Source organism: Paralichthys olivaceus, chromosome 4 (genome assembly GCF_024713975.1).
Source record: "Paralichthys olivaceus isolate ysfri-2021 chromosome 4, ASM2471397v2, whole genome shotgun sequence".
Lineage (NCBI taxonomy): Eukaryota > Metazoa > Chordata > Actinopteri > Pleuronectiformes > Paralichthyidae > Paralichthys > Paralichthys olivaceus.
In genome coordinates this window covers 7,409,450-7,427,687 of record NC_091096.1, presented here as the reverse complement: position 1 = coordinate 7,427,687, position 18,238 = coordinate 7,409,450, and the positions used below count along the sequence as shown (strand labels likewise).

The 18,238-nt window shown below is 39.2% G+C and overlaps 1 protein-coding gene and 1 long non-coding RNA gene across 2 annotated transcripts; both read right to left on the bottom strand.

The window, feature by feature from the left end:
* Nucleotides 1–6,579: 6,579 nt before the first annotated feature.
* On the bottom strand, nt 6,580–7,601 carry LOC138407410 (uncharacterized). The gene is made up of 3 exons (XR_011240817.1): nt 7,498–7,601; nt 7,318–7,419; nt 6,580–7,144 (listed from the first exon to the last, which is right to left on the bottom strand). It is a non-coding gene; the product is annotated as an uncharacterized lncRNA (long non-coding RNA).
* A 1,529-nt stretch (nt 7,602–9,130) lies between these two features.
* On the bottom strand, nt 9,131–15,684 carry LOC109637019 (creatine kinase U-type, mitochondrial-like). Its single transcript, XM_020099117.2, has 10 exons — nt 15,563–15,684; nt 13,476–13,644; nt 13,049–13,247; nt 12,870–12,965; nt 12,553–12,774; nt 12,357–12,442; nt 11,498–11,621; nt 10,870–11,004; nt 10,625–10,750; nt 9,131–9,407 (listed from the first exon to the last, which is right to left on the bottom strand). Exons 2-10 carry the CDS (start codon nt 13,619–13,621, stop codon nt 9,291–9,293), a joined length of 1,251 nt encoding a protein of 416 aa, XP_019954676.1. The 5' UTR covers nt 13,622–13,644; nt 15,563–15,684; the 3' UTR covers nt 9,131–9,290.
* Between the last annotated feature and the right edge of the window lie 2,554 nt (nt 15,685–18,238).

Genomic DNA, 18,238 nt, shown 5'->3' with positions numbered 1-18,238 from the left:
AAGTTGAACTAACATACACAGTACATATCTATGAGTCTCTGTATACTGTTGGGTCTGATCAGGGCAGGTGAGAAGAGAACAGAGACAGGGGACATGCATCTGCAATTTTCATTTTTCACTTTTTAGAAGGTTATTTTGGATCTGCACATCTTTTTGTGTACAAAGTGTGGAGCAGTAAGAATTATATTTACATTTAAATAAGGTAACTCATGACAGATTATTAGTGTATCACCTCATCGAGAGGGTTTATATTCTACAATTTTTCATCAACGAGGTCAGGCACGTTTATCATTTCATGAAGGGTAAATATCAATACTAGTATAGCTCTCAAGAACACATACATCTGCCAAGACCAAGTGGTCCCTTAAAATTCAGGTCCCACCAAACTGCACACACTCATCTTCCTCTTATTCCCTGGGAAAAAGGTTAAAATGTCACCAGCTCAAAGAAAGAAAAACTTTTGTTTGGATCTGCCCCAAAATGTAATGCATTCTCTCTCGGCCTATGTCCCATCCTTCAATCAAGTTTCATGGAAATCTATTGGGTAGTTTTTGGTGAAAATAAAACATGCTGGCCTGGGGTAGAGGTATTTGAATCAGATCTCAAACTACTGATAAAATACTGAGCCATATATTTATATGAGTGAAAAGCCATTAGAACTCTAAACGTAATCAGCCAGATCATAAAGTCAATTTCAAAACATATTGGAAGCCAATTGTGACTAAGCTGAAACAGGAGGTGATCATGCGTCCTGTCGATCTGCTTAAAAGCTTAGCTGGCGACTGCCACTGAGTGTGGTTTTGGGGTCAAACAAAATATTTTTGGCTTAAAGATATGAAAAGACTGTTGCAATAATCAAGATTTGAAGGAATAAAAGAATGTAAAATGGTCTGTGTGTCTTTAAGAATAAGGAAAATATTGTGTTTTTGACATGAAAACAGGACAAAACCGATTTTATGGACATTTGTGGGCTTAGGAAAGATGTTGCTACATCAACTAGAGGAACTGCCATTAATCTTGACGTTTAAGATCCCGTTAGGATCAATTGTAGAAGATTTCTTAACTTCAGCGGCATCAAGCTCAGTTTCTTTGTCCATTTCTTTTGTTTGTTATCTGCGAAAACTAAAGACATTGCCTACTCAGTTTTACTTTGTGTTTTGTGCTAATTAGCTGATGCTAACCATAGACTGTGTAATCATGACATCACAGCACCAGAAAAGTGAAGCCAATGCATCTCTGTTGCCTCCTGGTGGCTGGCTGCAGTATAGTTCATAAATCCCATCTCCTCCATGTTTGCAGAGGGGGCATGGACCAAACTAAAAAGTAAAATTACACGTCCGACAGGATGATTTAAAAAATGGGTTGAACCATCACGATTAGCAGCTGATACCAACTCACTACATCTGGGATATTTTAGCTTCATTCCAGGAAAATGGAGGAAGTGAAGATGCATCATCCATCTTTATATACACACAGCTTTTGTGTGTTAGCTATGATGCTAACACACAAAACTAAGACGCTGAAGAACATTACATATGCTCAACAACTGCATGTTAACATTGTCATGGTGAGCCTGTTGCTAACGTTTACATTTAGCAAATTCATGACTGCTGTGCCCGGTGTTATAGGACAGCAAATTGTAAAGATGTGCTAGTATGATGTGGAAGATGGCCTCGGTACCACAATATTCATCTTTATATACGGTCTATAATGCTAACACATAAAACTAATGGTGAGCATGTTGAATTATTAGAATTGCATTCAGCCAAAAGCATCACTTTGCATAAGTTTAGCTTCAGAGAGCCTCACAGAGACTTTACTATAGCTGTGGAATCCTTGTTTAGATTACAGGCTTTTACTGTTCTTTAATCATCGGTGTGTGTTTTCGATAAACATTGTGTGGTATGGAAATGTTAATCCACAGATGTGTAGAATCCAGAGGAATAAAGTCCAGTTTTAGATCTAATGCTTGCGGCATAGAAGACGTCATTGAAAGACCCTGCGATGACACAAGCAATGTAAATGTGTATGTGTATTCCAGTGTATTAAAATATGTCCTTGGCAATTAGTATTAAGCAATGACGCATGCGTTTCTCTTGTTTTTTGTAATCCAATCTGTTCCAGACACAAACTCTGAAATAGCTTTCATAGTGGCTGATCATTGCTCAGAATTGTAATTGAAAAAGGTTTTACACTGAGAGCACGGAATCACAGAATACAATCTTGTAAAATGGTGAGAACGCAGGTTTGCTTGTGACCCTTCTCCATCGCTGACTGTTTAGCCCTAATCTCTAAAATACTGTACAGTTGTGGATCCTCTCTATGAATGAATGTGCAGCTCTTAATGGGATTATCCCACAAGCCTCAGTGCTCTCGTTCCCCTCAACATCCTCCTAACCGGCTCGCTTTTGATCTTCTCCTTACGTGGAATTAATCTCAAACCTGCTCAGCCGCGATGATTCAATTAACCAGCGGATGTCTTTTTTCGCTCGATGTGTTGCAATTTTCAGTCTTCATTAGGGAACGAAATGCACTTTGGATGCCATCGAACAGGATAAAGTCTGTGTTTGTTGCACAGCAGTCTTGAATAGTCAGTGATGTATTTATAGTGGCCTGTGATGGTGGACTGGAAATGAATTTGTCACTTGTTGGGCCAAGAGGGGTCACACGACCTTATCGATGATCACATGGCCGGCACTGAATGAGACAAGCTTGTGTTATTAATAACAATATTGTAAGAGGAAGAGGAAATGATATTTGTTTAAGAAATTATTCACACTGGGCTGGTTAGTAAATATGCCACTAAGACAAAGATCTATTAGTTATTCTACTTCAAAATTCTCTTTCCCTTTCTGAAGAGCTGTTCTCCATCACTATGACACACAGTACAACATGTTTTATAGACATCTTGGTTTTGGACAGGCAGAGAACGAAAGCTGATTAAGTTATTTTGCTTCCCAGACACTGTAGGAGGCCATTGACGACCCCAATATCTAATTAAAATTTGAGATATTCCTGGATCTCCAGTTTCATTCTGAAGCTGATTTGCTCCTTAACATTTGCATAGTTATCACAGACTAGCAGTAGCTTCATGCAGACCATGGGCTGGTTGTGAATAAGTAAACTGTTTAAAAATTCTATGTAATTGCCACAGTGCATCACTGCATTGTAATCAAACTTAATATTAAAAGTACTGAGATATAACAGCAAAATGTTGATAAACAACAAAGGTAGCAATGAAAATTACCCACTGATGGTTTTAAGGATATATATTATACTTTTTGTGTGTGTTATATACTGTTGGATAGTATTTATGTATTTGGGTTTTATTAAAGATTAAAAGAGAAATGATAGGAAGAGAGGGCAAGAATTGTGAAAAAGTCCCTGGTCCCTTTAATGTGAGAGTCTTATTCCCGAATCCGGGGAACCACCATGATTGGTTTTAATCAACAATAACTACAAACTATAACTGTTGTGAAAATGAAGTGGAGTAAAAAGTGCATTGTTTTCTAATGTGAGTATACTAACCTACTGTAAGAAGAAAGATTTTAAGACAATTTGAATCTCAAGGATACGTTGAAAGTTTTAAACAGTAGTTTTTTACTTAAGGTACAAATTAGATTCAACCTTTGCTCTGCATTTATGTGACATCAACATGATTGTCTCCATTACAGAATACTAAGAATTTCTGTCTCACCAACAGTATTGGAATAACTATCATGTGTTTTCAGTGGCAGCAACAGTACAATTCAGTCCAGATGTTATTGTTAAAGGGGCAATTTAAAAGTTGTTGTTTTTTTTACTTTAACCAACCTTATGTAATAAATGTTGATTGCATGATGTAATGGCTGCTGAATAACGACACCATCTGCATTTAGATTTGTTCACATACAAGCATCGCTTTTACTGCGAAATTCTGTCTGCCACTGTACCAGTGTATCTGTGACCTCAGCTCGGAGCGTCTATTTGCCTCTGCGGGGAGAATTAAAATAATCTACATCAGCTACTGAGCCAACGCTGATCACAACAAATTATATACACGGCATTGTTCACACTCTGCATGTATATAATTTACTTCAAGGTATCACATTCAGTTGTCGCTTAGAAGACGTAGCTGCACTGGATCTGTGTGATCTGACCTATTTTGGTAATTTGCAACTATTATATGCACAAAGAACAACAACAACAAAATCATCCAATTTATCAATTTGATTTCACTCAGTTCATGTGACTCATGAGGATAACTGCACTAATCAAGTGTGGTCAAGTGTGATCGTATAGTGAGCCATAGCTGACTCATGGAATATGATTTTATGCATGATTTACTTTGTGAAATCTAAAATCTTTTGTTTCATTATCTGATGTGAAATAATAATTGCAGATACAAAATAAAATGTGTTGTAATTAAATTCTTTATTAGCAGTATAGATAAATAAGCTGTTTTAGTGAGTCAGTTCAAAAGAGATAAAAAAATGTCTTTGAATCAGATTTGGAGATAACGTTTCTCAACAATACATATTTCACTATTTTTAGTTCTTGTCAGCTGACAACAAATACACCATGCTCACAGGAACATATGTGTAAGGTACTAGACATGAGCCAAATGTTTAAGCCTAAACCTGAAAACATATATTATTATAACAGACTTGAACTAGTCATTGTTGGCAATGATCTCTTGTAATATAAATCAATTGTCATTCGTTCATGTTAAGTTGAGTACAAAATAACAGCTGTGACTAAAATAACTAAATGCTCGATTGAAAGCTGGAGACCATGCTGAATGTGCATGTCAAATATTTGGACTGTGAAAGGAAGCTGGAGAATACACACGTAGACACGGGGATGTAAACCTGCACAGAAAGCCAAGCTGGGATTCAAACCAGGAACATTCTGGCTGTGAGGTGACGGTCCTAACCACTGCATCACAGTGTCAAGATTGTCAACGATACAATAAATGGTCATCAGTAGGTTTTGCTGTGACCACATGTTAATCTTTTTTAAATGTAGAGACAGCGGAACTGATGCTCTGCTGAATATGGCTAAACTTGAAAAAAGAATTTACAAAAACATAGGTTCCGGAGATAAATAGGAAACAGATAGGAAAGTTAAACCAAAGTGTTATTGATCCAAGACCAAGACTCACACTCCTCTGTGCCCTGTCTTTCCTTGGTTTTCATTTTTGTGTTGTTACTCACTACATGTTGGTTTGGCACATTTTGCTTTCCCCTATACTGCCCTCTACTGTAAAAAACATGAATTGGATTTTGCCAATTCTGATCACAAGACAGTTATTGTTCCTCTCACAATGATTTACTGCCAAATTCAGTCTCTGTTCCTGAAGCTTTTATCAGTGCATAACCTCAGAATACTCCTTTGATTGATCCTGACACAGTTTTCATAACTTCTACTTTAGCTGAATATTCACTTTGAATCCAAAGAGCTTCGTGTCTGTTTTCAGCACTGACCCACTTTAGTTTAAACTCTCCGTCAACCCCGGACCACTGTAAAAGTAATGAAAAAATAATCATCCCAATATCTTCCTCGACTTATCCGAGGTTTGTTGTGGGAGCAGCGTGTTCCCGACCACATTCTTTGACATGTTGTTTTTATTTAGCAATCCTGATGAACTGTGTTGACATCAGTGATGTGGCTCTGCTTTGGTTCATCTCATCTGTCGAACAGGTTTTTTGTTTGTTGTGCTTGGAGATTCCCCCTCCTATTATGTGCCACTCTTTTATAGTGTTCCCTAAGGGTCTCTTCAGGGTCGTATTTTATTTATCATATTCATGCTAACTCTGAGGCAAATCATGCACATACATATTGCCGTTGATTCTGTTTGTCTTAGTGAGCGCTCGTACCACCCATGTGTCTTTTATTTTGACCTGCCCTGATTAAGTCAAACTCTGTTTGTCCAGTTATTTCCTGCAGTTGAATGGCTCCAAATCAGAGATGATTAGAATAATAATTTCTTGGCCCTGCACTACAGCAGCCTTTACAGTTTCACATCTGGTCTTAACTAGAAAAGTGGGGGCTATTTTCAACTCAGAGTTTTCCTTTCACAGTCAGGGGACTAAGGTTTTACAATCCTGCTTTGTGTAACTGAAACAGCTTATTCCTTTCAACTGTACAAGTAGAAAATGCCATCCAGGCTTTTATCTCCGTCACAATACCCACATCATCTGCAGAGCACAGTCGATACAAAACAAAGCACAATAGTTTTCATGTTGAATGCAGTTCTGCTTGACTGGCAGGTTTAGGATTTTGGATTCAGATAAAAAGAAACAAGTTCAGTTTATTTATAAAGCACAATTAAAAACAACTGCAGTGGACCAAAGTGCTGTCTAATAAAAGAGGACACAATACAAAATGCAAATAAAATGTGATGTGAATAAAAGCAACTTCCGGACACTCATCCTGTGAGAACATCCGGGTCTTTACTTTAGTCTTATATGTGTTGATTACCTGATTGTGAAAATAAATAGTTCCGCAGCTTTGGGTGCGGCTACAGTGAACGCACCCTCACTTACACTTTAGACTAGACCAAGGAACAAGCAAGGAGACTCACACGTGACAGTACATGCAGATAAATTGTCAAATTGTATTTTCAAAGAAAATAATCTTTATTTTGTCATGGCAGTTTATGTTTAGTACATTCTATTTACAAATCTTTTAAAATTTACAGTATCTGTTATTGCATAAAAACAAGAGTAAGTTGTAATATACAGGTAAACGTCAGAATAATGACGGAGCAAAACATAGTTTAGAAAATGTAAGTATATTTCAAATAGATCACCACTGCCTCCAAAGTTGTTTAATTACCAGTACAATGTCTCAGGTTAATGTATGTTGTGATTTGGTAAAATGAATTGAGCCAATATAATTCTTCACTTTTCAAGATGATCTTCTCCTGATATCATAGATGTAGATTTTTACAGTGTGAGGTTGTAATATTAAGAATATTACTCTTGTGTTGTTCAAATGAAGAGTCGACTCATGACTAAAGGCACCAGGAGAAGAGGGACAAAGACTCCTGTGTGTTTGGCTCCATTACACAGATCTGTCGAGCAGCATCTGACACCCACGGAATAAACATTAGCGCACATGTCGCTCCTCATGCAGTGTTTGGTGATCAGGTTTTGAGCAACTGCAACAAACAAAGGCAAGACAGAAGAAATGTAAAAGTTAGGTGACCATGAGTGGAGTGACAGAATTATATAGTTCAGACAAAGAAAATTTGACTTTTTAAAGATCCTGTCAGGAATAAGATTGAACCATGCAGAATACAAGATGTTAAAGCCAAAAGTGTTGATGAATTACCTATTGTGCTGGCACAGCGGTCATAATGATGAGGACATGGCCATATACGATTGCAGTTGCCAGGGTTATCTTCCCAGCAGGTGTAACACTGTAACCCGGTCACTACAAGCAAAGCAGAATTCAAATATATAAACTCCTTGGTTTAGTTTTTATACTGATTGTTTATCTTTAAATTCTTACCTGCTGACAGCAACACAGAGATTAACGCCAAAGACACACACAGCTTCATTTTGAGCCACACTTGTCCGACCTCTGTTGTCAAATGAACTTTATCCACTTCCTTTTAGATTTTATAGTCTCAATAAAAAAAAATAACTTACCACCTTGGCCTATTACAAACGACTAATTATGATTGGGCAGTTCTTCTTTGGGGAGTGTCCACCTGCTCCAGGCGCTCCTTTAAAGTTGATACTTAGATTTATGTTCTGCACATTCATCACAGATCCATTTTCCAAAGAAATTCCACTTTGGAGTAAGAGGCTACTTAACTTGAGAAGTTCCATTTGTCATTTGTCCAGTATTTGCTCAAGACATTCACCCAAAACACTACAGCCTGTGAGGTGAAGCTGAGAGTGAAGCTGCCACACCTGGAGATGTCAATGTGTAACCAATCAATGTTTACACACCCAAAACACATCTGCATGATCACCTGTAGTGCACATATTCTGCAGGTAAAAACCTCGACCACTGGCTCTGTGTTTTCACCATCAAATAAATCTTAGCCTCATTCCGATGATTGCAGCATGAATTCTTCACGAGCTCACGGTCGTTTATACACACAGTTTCTGAGCTCTTCAGTTCAGATCTCTAATTGCATTAATAGGTCTACGTCATTAATCTGCTGCCGGTGAAAAGGTAAAGCGACACTCGGAGCAGCAGGATTTAAAGGGACCATTCACCCGAATAATTAAAATGCTAATTTCTCGTGGCAGGGTGTCTTTATTTGTGAAGTGTAATCCCTGTTCTCATCTGAGTACGTAAATAAGATGAAACTGACTATGTTGTGTTAACCGGCCACCTCCACCCGGTCTGTCTGCTGTCTGGTGTCGGTAATGAGATTGGCCTTTTGCCCCTGGATTAAACTCCTTGAAAAGGAGGCAGGTCTGAGAGCCAGGTTAATCACCAGCTGCATCATTTGAGCACTTTCTAATTTTAAAAAAATCCAAAATGTTGTTTCCTTAGTTTTTATAGTTAATAGAAAGTGAAAAACTGATCGTTGAAATGATCTCAGCCTGGTGTAGTAACTGTGGATATTGTACTCCTTGTAAGTCATAGTTCAAGACACGTGGGAGATCAGGACTTAATGACAGAGGTTCAAAGGTCATGACTTTATTGTCCCATATAGCTCCATCTTATTAAGTCTGGCAGTCGGCCATGGCCTCAGCTCTAAGGTACTTGTAAAGAAATGAAAGGCGTGTGTGCACATTTGGGTTATGTTTTCTTTTCTTGTTGACCTAGATACAGATGCTTTATAATCTTGTTTTCATTTGTTTAATGGTTTTACAGTTTAATAATAGGTCAGACTGGTTATATATAATCTAATCTATCATTTTAAGCATTCACTTTGCTCATGCAAAACAAGAATTAAAAAAACACAAGTGAAAAAGATAAGGAAAGAAATGTGTAAAAGTTTCTATTCATTCTATTCAAGTTGTATAAACTATAAATACTGTACTAGAATATAAGTATATAACAAGACCTTAAAAATAGTACTTAAGTACTTTGCTTTGTTCTTTCTTCTTTTTCATGGTTTAGGATTCAGGTGATTTTTTGTTCCACCACAGAATTGTAAAACACCTGCCAGTAATACGACTCAGTTCATCAAGAGTTTATTGTGCGTTTACAATATACAAGTAATGTATTTATTGCGCATGTTAGTCAGTACAGTGCTACACATGCCATAAATATTTTGTAAGACCAACATTAACAACAAGTGGTTGGAGCACTTGCTCGATTCCCAGCAGAGGTGACGTTCACTTCCTGAACTGAGCGACGGGGGAGGGGATCTTGATGTCCTGCCCCCTCTCCAACCTCTTCTCACATTCAATCAGGTAGTTTACACCGTCAATCACCAACTGTGTCAGCTCCACCTGCGAATACAGGTTTGTTAAAAATTGTTACACAGCTTCAGGACATATTTACATTATTATCGACGTAAATGATCTACTGTGGTCCTGATGACGACCAAACACAATGTGTCAACGTGCAGGATTTTATTTAAATCTATGAGAACTTGATCCTCAGAAGATCCGATTTCCCGATTTGTGAAGCTGTTCCGACTTTGGCGTGTTCATGTGTTTTAAAATCAAAATGTGGATAAAAACATTGAGGCTTTAAAAACAATATGTTTTATTAATGTATTTTGAAAGTTTAAACAATATATCGACAATATATAAAAACATCTGTATTAGCTGAATATTATATTCTGTCAGGTGCTTGTGAGAGATGGACACATCAGAAGCTGCTATCAAGCTAATTGTAAATTATGTCATAATTGGTGATAAAGGATGACTTCAGAAACTTTGTGACCTGCTTCCAACATTTTTCCTAACTTTCTGAGTTGCTGTTCCGACTTGAGGTGGTGTTTTACATGAACTCACATTTTTCCATGAACGTATAATTCTTACACCCTATCACAGATTTTGTCACACACATGCTGGATGGAAAATTTTGTCAGCTTGTAATGAGCATCGAAAGTTAATTCCCAGTGTGCAGTCAGTCGGGAAACAAGGAAAGAAAGGAACATAATTAAATTTCACTCACATTGCATTTTGTTTCTTTGACCTTTAAAGTTAAGTTCAATACTAGTAAAGTAAGATTAAATTTACTTTTTGAACTCTTAAAAGTTGAGAATCAGTGAAATGTGTTTGCGTATAAATTCTCTGAATACATGACGCCCATGTGATCAGCCAGGTCCCACCCTCCACCAGCTGCCATCTGATTGGCTTCTATTTACTCATAAATGCCTGGAGAGCTCATCCTATAATGGCGGCAGTGTCAAGTTCAACACAGAAACACTTTGGGTCTCTGAGTTAAGTCTTCTAGGCTCCCGGTGCCTCTAGTCTGACTGGAAGACACCTCCATCTTAAGTCCTGACCTTAACAAGCTATCATTATTATATTTGATAGATAGTGGATGTTGGTAGCTCCACAGTCTGTGTAGAAGTGATGCATGAAAGGCTCAGATCAGGAGTCAGGAGACTTTTAACCTCAAGTGGCACATATCTGCCTGGATTACAGATTAGAGAGCAGCAGGGGAGAAGGTTATTCCCAGCCCACACCTGCAGCCCTCCTCCTCAGGTGTTTACCTCTGACTTGCCCAGACGGTCGAGGTTAGAGATGTCAAAGGTGTCCCCGGTCGCAGCTGAGTCGACGCCTCCGGTGCCTCTCTTCTGTAGCCTCAGGTTGTCCAGGATCTTTTTGAACCGAGGGTCCTGGATCGTAAACATCACACACCTTCAATCAATTTCATAAATCAGAACTACAACATGGGAGTTAAACTGTCTTCCTGTTGTGTGCGGTTGTAGTTGCCAGAGTGTGTGTGTTGTGATACCCTGCTGAGGATAGGCAGGCGGATATGAACACCAGCCCTGAGCCCAGTACCCAGGTTAGAGGGGCAGGTGAGGATGTAGCCCAGATGCTCATTCCACATGAACTCCCAACCTCTCTCCTGAATCAGATGCTCCACCTACAAGTTACAGAAAAAGGCCAATTATGTTTTGAACACATGAACAATATAGAAAAGAGGTATTAGATGAGCTTTTTTGATAACCTCCTCCAAGGAAGTTATCTTTTCACCTCTGACCTTCTGTGTGTAGGTTTGTTTGTTTTTGATCAGGATTATTAAAAAATTACCAAATGGATTGCCACAAAAATTGGTGGAAGGATGCAGTAGGGGTCAGGGAAGTTCCCATTAAATTCTGTTCTGTGGATTCGGATCCAGGAGTTCTTAATCACATTGTGAGATAATGCATTTTTTTTACATGACTAGCTAATTTCCCAGAGAATAATTCATTGATCTTGATGATGATATCAGGCATATTTCTATGCTATTTGGTTGGTGGAGGAAGGAACTCTACTGAGTGCCATTCCAGTTTGTTTATGTTTAAATTCTACTATATATTTACTTTTAGGGCTTTGTTTTAATAGACTTTTAGAGAGAAACACGGAGACATGCAGACCTGTTTCAGACCTCTGCAGAACCTCTCAAACACTCTCTTCATGTTCCCTCCCTTCTCCATGGATATGACCCGAGTGTGGTCCTCCTCATTGATCCAGATCAGGAAGTTCTTCTCATTGTTGTGCCTGACACAGATTAGCAGAAAGAACATTTTATATCCATGTTAATCAATTTACTGGTGCAGCGTGAAGATAAGAAAAGTTATGTTTCAATTAAGTTCAGTAGACTAAGAGCCTCCAATGTCAGGGTAGGAGGTTGTGAAGGCACAGATTTGGGACTGGAGGTCCAAAGAACAATACTTTATCAAATAATAATCCTGAGATTTGAGTTTTGGACATCAAGGAAGAAAAGAAGAATTAGAAGAATTTTGAATTTGTTGTGGCAACAGAAAAACAGTTTGAACAGTTTGAAGAAAATGGTTTTAGTTTGGTTCTAGAGGAGCTGCAAATGCAAAGTCTGGGATTCTAGCAGCGATCTAATAAGCACTACAGAAAATGTCATGTGTATCATAGAGTGAATGAAAAAACACAGTGATTCTAATCAAAATTCTACTATATATGATTCACTTTTCTCCAGTCATGTTGCTGTATTTTCAAATAATCAATGTGTACTTTCCTCTAAAAAAAAACTGGTGAATATCATCAAATAAAACTCTGGAGTCGTCTTATTTGTGTTTCTGATGTTGCCTCTATTCATCAGTATTCCCCACTGCACAAACCAACCACTGCACAAACCAACCACTGGTGACAGTTGTGAACGACAGCAAGAATAAACTATGCAGTGACTATAGCATTCAAAGGGTTTTCAAGCTAAAAAAATCATAAATATTTCTTTAGCCTAAGTTTCTCCGACAGTCTTACCAGATCCCACGAGCATCGGGCCAATCTCTGGCCATCCCAGCTGCCGTGAGCAGAGGTGACACGGGTTTATCAAACAGGAAGTGCTCCTGATTGACCAGTGAAGGAATAGAGGAACCGGCAGGGAGGTATTAGATGGCAAGGGCATTTCAAAGAAACTACAGAAACCTTTTCTCTGAGTGTGTGATTGTGCACAAACCTCAATAAGCTGTTGCTGCTCCCTGTCAGACATCTCTCCCAGGCTGTAGTAGCGACCGGCCAGGTCTCCCTTCAGGCCGGACAGAGCAGTCACAACCACACGCTCCACTTCACGACGCTCGGAGCGTGTGCACGCGGGCGGGAGACTCAGGCCACGGATGCTACGTCCAGTTCGGACACGAGATGACAACACGTAACGCTCATCGAACATCCCTGAAGTGATCTGAGAGGGAGAAAGAGTCAGGACAGGTCAGGTCAGGAGTAGATACAGGAATTAATGGATGAATGTAAAGGAGGAATGAGAAATTTGGGTGTAACCTTGGCAGCATCCAGGTCAGTGGGGTGCTTCATTGTACGAGAGTCATAGCCGTTGTGTCTGTCCTTGATGACAGGGTCAAAGAGCTCAGCAAACACCTGATTCAACAAAATATCTGTCAGATTGATGAATGTTGGGGCTAAATCAAATGCAAAAATCCACTGCAAACATGAACTCCAACCTCATAGCTCTCCTCATCTCCAGCCACCATGCCCACAGTCTTGATGAAGGGGTGTCCAGGGTTGTCGACCCCAGTCTGGATGCACTGGTCCAGGGTCCAGTTGTTAGGAGTTGTCTTGTCCCTCAGTCGAGCATAGATAGTCGGGGTCAGAGCTGCTGCCATGCAGTTGTTGTGCTTCCTCAGGTCAGGGAAATCAGCGCTGTAGAAAGTGATCGACACAATCAAACTTTGGTTGGAGCTTGGTTGAATTCAAAGCGACTGTTGAGCCTTGCTGGAAGTTTGTGTTAGACTCTATTTTGCAATCGTAACTAAGTGATTGGCTGCTTGACCATCTTTATTGATGGAAACCGAGATGGAAACATTGAATTGGCTGCACATGTGAAATATATAAACACGCTCTCTCTCTCACACACACACACACACACACCTGGGTGGATAGAGCCTCCTCCTCTCAGCAGCAGCAGCAGTGTTGTCACTGAGCAGGAATCCAGATGTTAGTGTGCCAGCTCCAATGCTGGCCAACAACACTGCCGTGTTACGACCAGACATCATACGGGTGAAAGAGTTTGCCATAGTCACGTGATTTTGGTTGTCACCTGAAGAAAGGGCAGAGGGCAGAGGTGACCTTCAATCATGTGATAGGGTCAATTTGATGTCAGATCACTAAAATCTGTTACTTTACTATTTGAGTGTGGTTATCTCTCATGGAAAGGTTCTGTCATTCAGTTTACTACTGCAAAGTGCAAGTGTTGCCACTGATGTGTGATCTCAGAGAGAGCTGTAAATCTCAGGATATTTGTTTTGACAGAGCCTGAATATCACAAATTACCTTTGGTCGGAATCGTTAACTGCATATTATAATTTTAAACGACAGTAATAAAAACCTTGACGCTTCCCAATTTTTGGATTGCAGACTTACATACAGACGTACACATTTTGAGTGAGCAGTGGGTATGACTTTTATATTTAAGTGACTGTTAACAGCACTGCAGCAATAAATACATTTTCATACATCTTCACAGACAAAACTATTAATTGCATTAAGTTAGCAAAAGCTTAAGTAACAGATACGCCTGCAGCCTATTGGATGAGATTATCCTGGAACCAGACGGAAGCCCTGTGATTGGTCCCCGTTGGGAGAACTAACAGCTCGGGTGATCAGATGATTTGTGCTTGGATACCCAGAGAGGTACTGTCATATTAGTATATGTGTCTGATAATGTCAATCATATATCAGAACTGATAATTACATCAGGGAACGATGGATCATTAATTTTACTTTACTCTGTTACATATGATTTGTAGGTACGTGTAGAAGAATATGCACCAGAAACTATTAATAACTATCAATCAAATTACAAATATTTATATTTTTGCACAATATTACTCATGATACAAGTGTACATCATGTAACACACACACAGGCACAGTATCAATCGTAGCAATTGGTGAGAGGAAGCTGAAGTTGCCAGATCTGAGTTGGCATCGACATAAGCACATGATCCTGTCTGACATCCTGTGCCAGTCACCTGAGCTCCCACAAGGAAAGAGGAGACAGAGAGTGGGCGGGAGGTGCGGAGGAGTCAAATTGTTACAGGAAAAGATGAGAGGGAGTGAGAGGAAGTTAGTGGAAACAGAGATCAAGAGAAGCTGTGGATTTAAGGGAGATTAATTAAATATATATATATATATATATATATATATATATATATATATATATATATATATTTTAACCATAAAATTAAAAATTAAAAAAATTTGAGGAGACAGGTTGGATGAAAACGAACGAAGGTGTGAGGGTCAGTGTTTAACGGGTTAAGGGTCAGATTAAGCTGAGGGGGAGGGGGGAAAGTAAGAGGGTAATTAAAAGAGAGAGTGGAAAATGAAGGATTAGAGAGATTCCCACCAGAGACTAGAAGATTAAATGAAGAGGAACCTGCACCTTCTGACCTTAACTGAAACAAGGGAAGTCCTATACTGCAAAGTCATCTTAGTCAATGTAAATGGGTTTGGTTCAGATACAGTTTTTATAATTGATGTTAAATGTGAGATGAGCAGTCAGTCATGGGCGTGGGAGCCACAGCAGGAGCTTTGATGAAGCAGAAAATAAAGAACAGTTGTGGACAGGTGGCAGCTCCCTGTTAATATCATGTAATGTAGAGGTGCCTCATTATGCAGGTGGCTGGTGTGTAGGCAGCTGAAATGTGTGTCTAAGGAGAAAATACAAAACGAAATGCTCAGGGTGCTCATGCAAAGATTAACGTCTCATATTCTGTACAAACACAAAGCATGTGTGAAATATGATAAATCCTAATTTACTCTTCATGCAAACTCTCACAATACAACTGCAAATGAATGTTTTTTCTCTAGAGGGAACTGATGCTCTCACTTTGATTATAAACATAAATAGGTGTTATATGAAAGATTGGTTCATAATTCACGTGTTGGCTGATGCTCTGTCTGAGACAGGAGGGAAACACAGAGGGAGGAGAAGTTAGAGAGTCCATCACTCACCTGAGGATAAGTGAAGAAAGGAGGCAGAAAGGTTGAGGTGTGTGTCCTGCAGGTCTGTCCGGAGACGCTCAATCTGCAGAGTGAGAGAGGACTAAGGAACAAGAGATGGGATCAGAGAGAGAGAGAGAGAGAGGGAGAGAGAGAGAGAGAGAGAGAGAGAGAGGATTAGCTTCTCACCTGGCAACAGACAGAAAATCCTCTTTCTACTGTCAGTCAGCATGTCTGCCTTCCTCTCTACACATGCACTCGCACACACACATATAAAGTTTGTGGGTTCAGTCCTCAGTTCACTTTGCTAATGTTAAACTCCAGCTTCTGTAAGAGCTGCATAGAGTATGTGAGAATCACTAGCAGTGATGGTCCAGACTAAATGGCTCGAGGTCAAGGCTTGTATCATGTGTTCTCTAAAAAGTCCAGGGTCCAAAGTGAAGAATAACTTCTAAATAAATAGCAGAAATATAGCCCAAGCAATTTTGGTTCTCCAAGTTTGAAAATCTTAGGTTCAATCTTCAGGTTTTGAAGTCCAACATCAAATGAAGAATATAAGTAAGTGTATTTTTAAAGCTAAAGCACTGACACTTCATACAGAGGGTTGACCATAGTGCTCTGTTCCCTGACTCCCTGGGCCCTTTTTAATAGCTTAAATTTTCAATATATATATTGTAGGTTGGCTACATTTCCATAATTTATGATAACATGACTTTGAACCACTGACATCTTTTAGAAGTCTGATACAGAAAATTACACAATTACTGAAGTCTACATATTGAGTTTGAGAAATAAACACAAATCTGAGGGAAAAGAACAAATCACAGAGTTTATCTTCTGGTTGTGAAAATGCTAGTTAGTTTTCCTCTGAGAAATAAAAGACTGTCTCACAAAAACAATATATTTTAGTTGTATGGCTCCAAAGGAAGGAAGCTGTGAAAACATGCATAACTCTGTTTGTGGTGCGCTCGTTAGCTGTAAGACAGTGTTTCATATCCAATGTGCCAATAGGCCCATCTAGACTGATCATGTGGGTCAAGGTCCCAAGTTTATCAGCCCTGCAAGATATCAACTTCCTCAAAGTGTTACATGTGCTTTTATTGTCCTACAGCGTCACTCAGTGACATGTTTCAGTAAAGTCAGGGGGTGGGGTGAAGTGGAACCAGTTTCCCAAGGAGACATGATGATGCATGATTTTTACACAACATATTTGTACCTCTAAATTCAGGTACCCTTAAATTCAAATATCCTGATCCTTTCAGCATTTCAAGTCCAGTATTATTGGTTTTCAAGAAGCCCATGAGTTGTTGTCTTTGACTGTAAAGGGCTGAGATGTCACACTCGCAGTGTTGTGATAAACGTCAGATAACTGTCGTCCATCTGTCCCCTCAGAAACAGCGCTGGAGTTGGTTGATCTGCTATAGAAACCCCACTGGGAGACAAATACTCACAACCCTCGAGTGCCACCCTCCAGCTGGTTCCTCGACTCCAGATCACACATTAAAAACTTGGCACAGGTTGAACGATGACTTTATCACCTTGTAAACACTTGCTCAACTTGTCTGGACTTTACACCAAACCGTTTTCCCTCTCACTCCCTCTGTGTCAGTCTGGTCTGTCTCACTCTGCACTGAAAAGAGCTGTCAGTGGTTCTCACTGTAGATACTGAAACTGGATTCAACCCTGTTTTCTTTTCATATTCCATCCTCACTTTAATATCACAGCTGATTAGTTCAATCTAATGTTGACACTAATGAAGGGTAGTCTGTTCCAACATATTTGGTAACACAAGGGGCACGTTAGCTCATGATGCTCATATGCAGCTCATTCCTTTACTGAAAAATGAGGCAATGTCACTCATGACCACCGGGTGGCAGGATGGCCACAGTGCTAAATCAGATTAGGAGGCAGCAAGTGTAGAGACCTTCATGCCGTTCAAAGTCAGTTTGTCAAAAAAATGTCATCAGTGCTTTTTGATTCAGTGAAAATGACAAACAAGAATGTGCATTAACAAGCAGCAGTGAAAAATATTGTGCAAGTTTCCAGGTTTAAAGGTTCAGTGTGAAGAATTTAGTGACATCTAGTGGTGAGGTTGTATATTGCAGCTAAATACCCCTCATCTCACCCTCCAGGTCCAAACATGAAACCTGTGATAGCCTTCAGTTGACATAAAAACTCAAAAAGTGTTAAGTTTGTCCAGTTATGGGACGACTGTAAAGATATGGCGGCCTCCATAGAGGGGAACTGCTCCTTATTTAAATATATAGTATTTGAGTATAAACATTCTAGAGTAAAGAAAACAACAATTTATACACACTAGTGAAAATGTCCCAAGAATTATTTCATATTCAATTTCTGCCAATAGATCCATTCATCGTAATCTTACACACTGAACCTCTAAACAAGATTTTATATTGGATGTTGCCATATCTAGTCATTTAATACACCACCAGGTTCAAACTGTACATTTCTAAATGACTCATCATTGTAAGTTAAATATACTTTGGAGAATGTTAAATTTACAAACTGGCCTGGTTTCTGGATTTGGGTGTGTGCATGTGAGTTAATAACAGGACAACAAAAAAAGGCTAAAAATTAAAGAAATGAATAGTTCATTCTATCAATTCTAATTTCGACCTCAACACCAGATAAATTGTGAATGTTGGTGAAAAATGTTAATTTCATAGT

Coding starts and splice junctions, on each gene's coding strand:
- LOC109637019 (XM_020099117.2), bottom strand. CDS start 13,621: ATGGCAAACTCTTTCACCCGTATGATGTCTGGTCGTAACACGGCAGTG. Junction 12,966..13,048: donor GAGATGAGGAGAGCTATGAG/GTTGGAGTTCAT, acceptor TTGTTGAATCAG/GTGTTTGCTGAGCTCTTTGA. Junction 10,751..10,869: donor GCCTGCCTATCCTCAGCAGG/GTATCACAACAC, acceptor TTTACGATCCAG/GACCCTCGGTTCAAAAAGAT.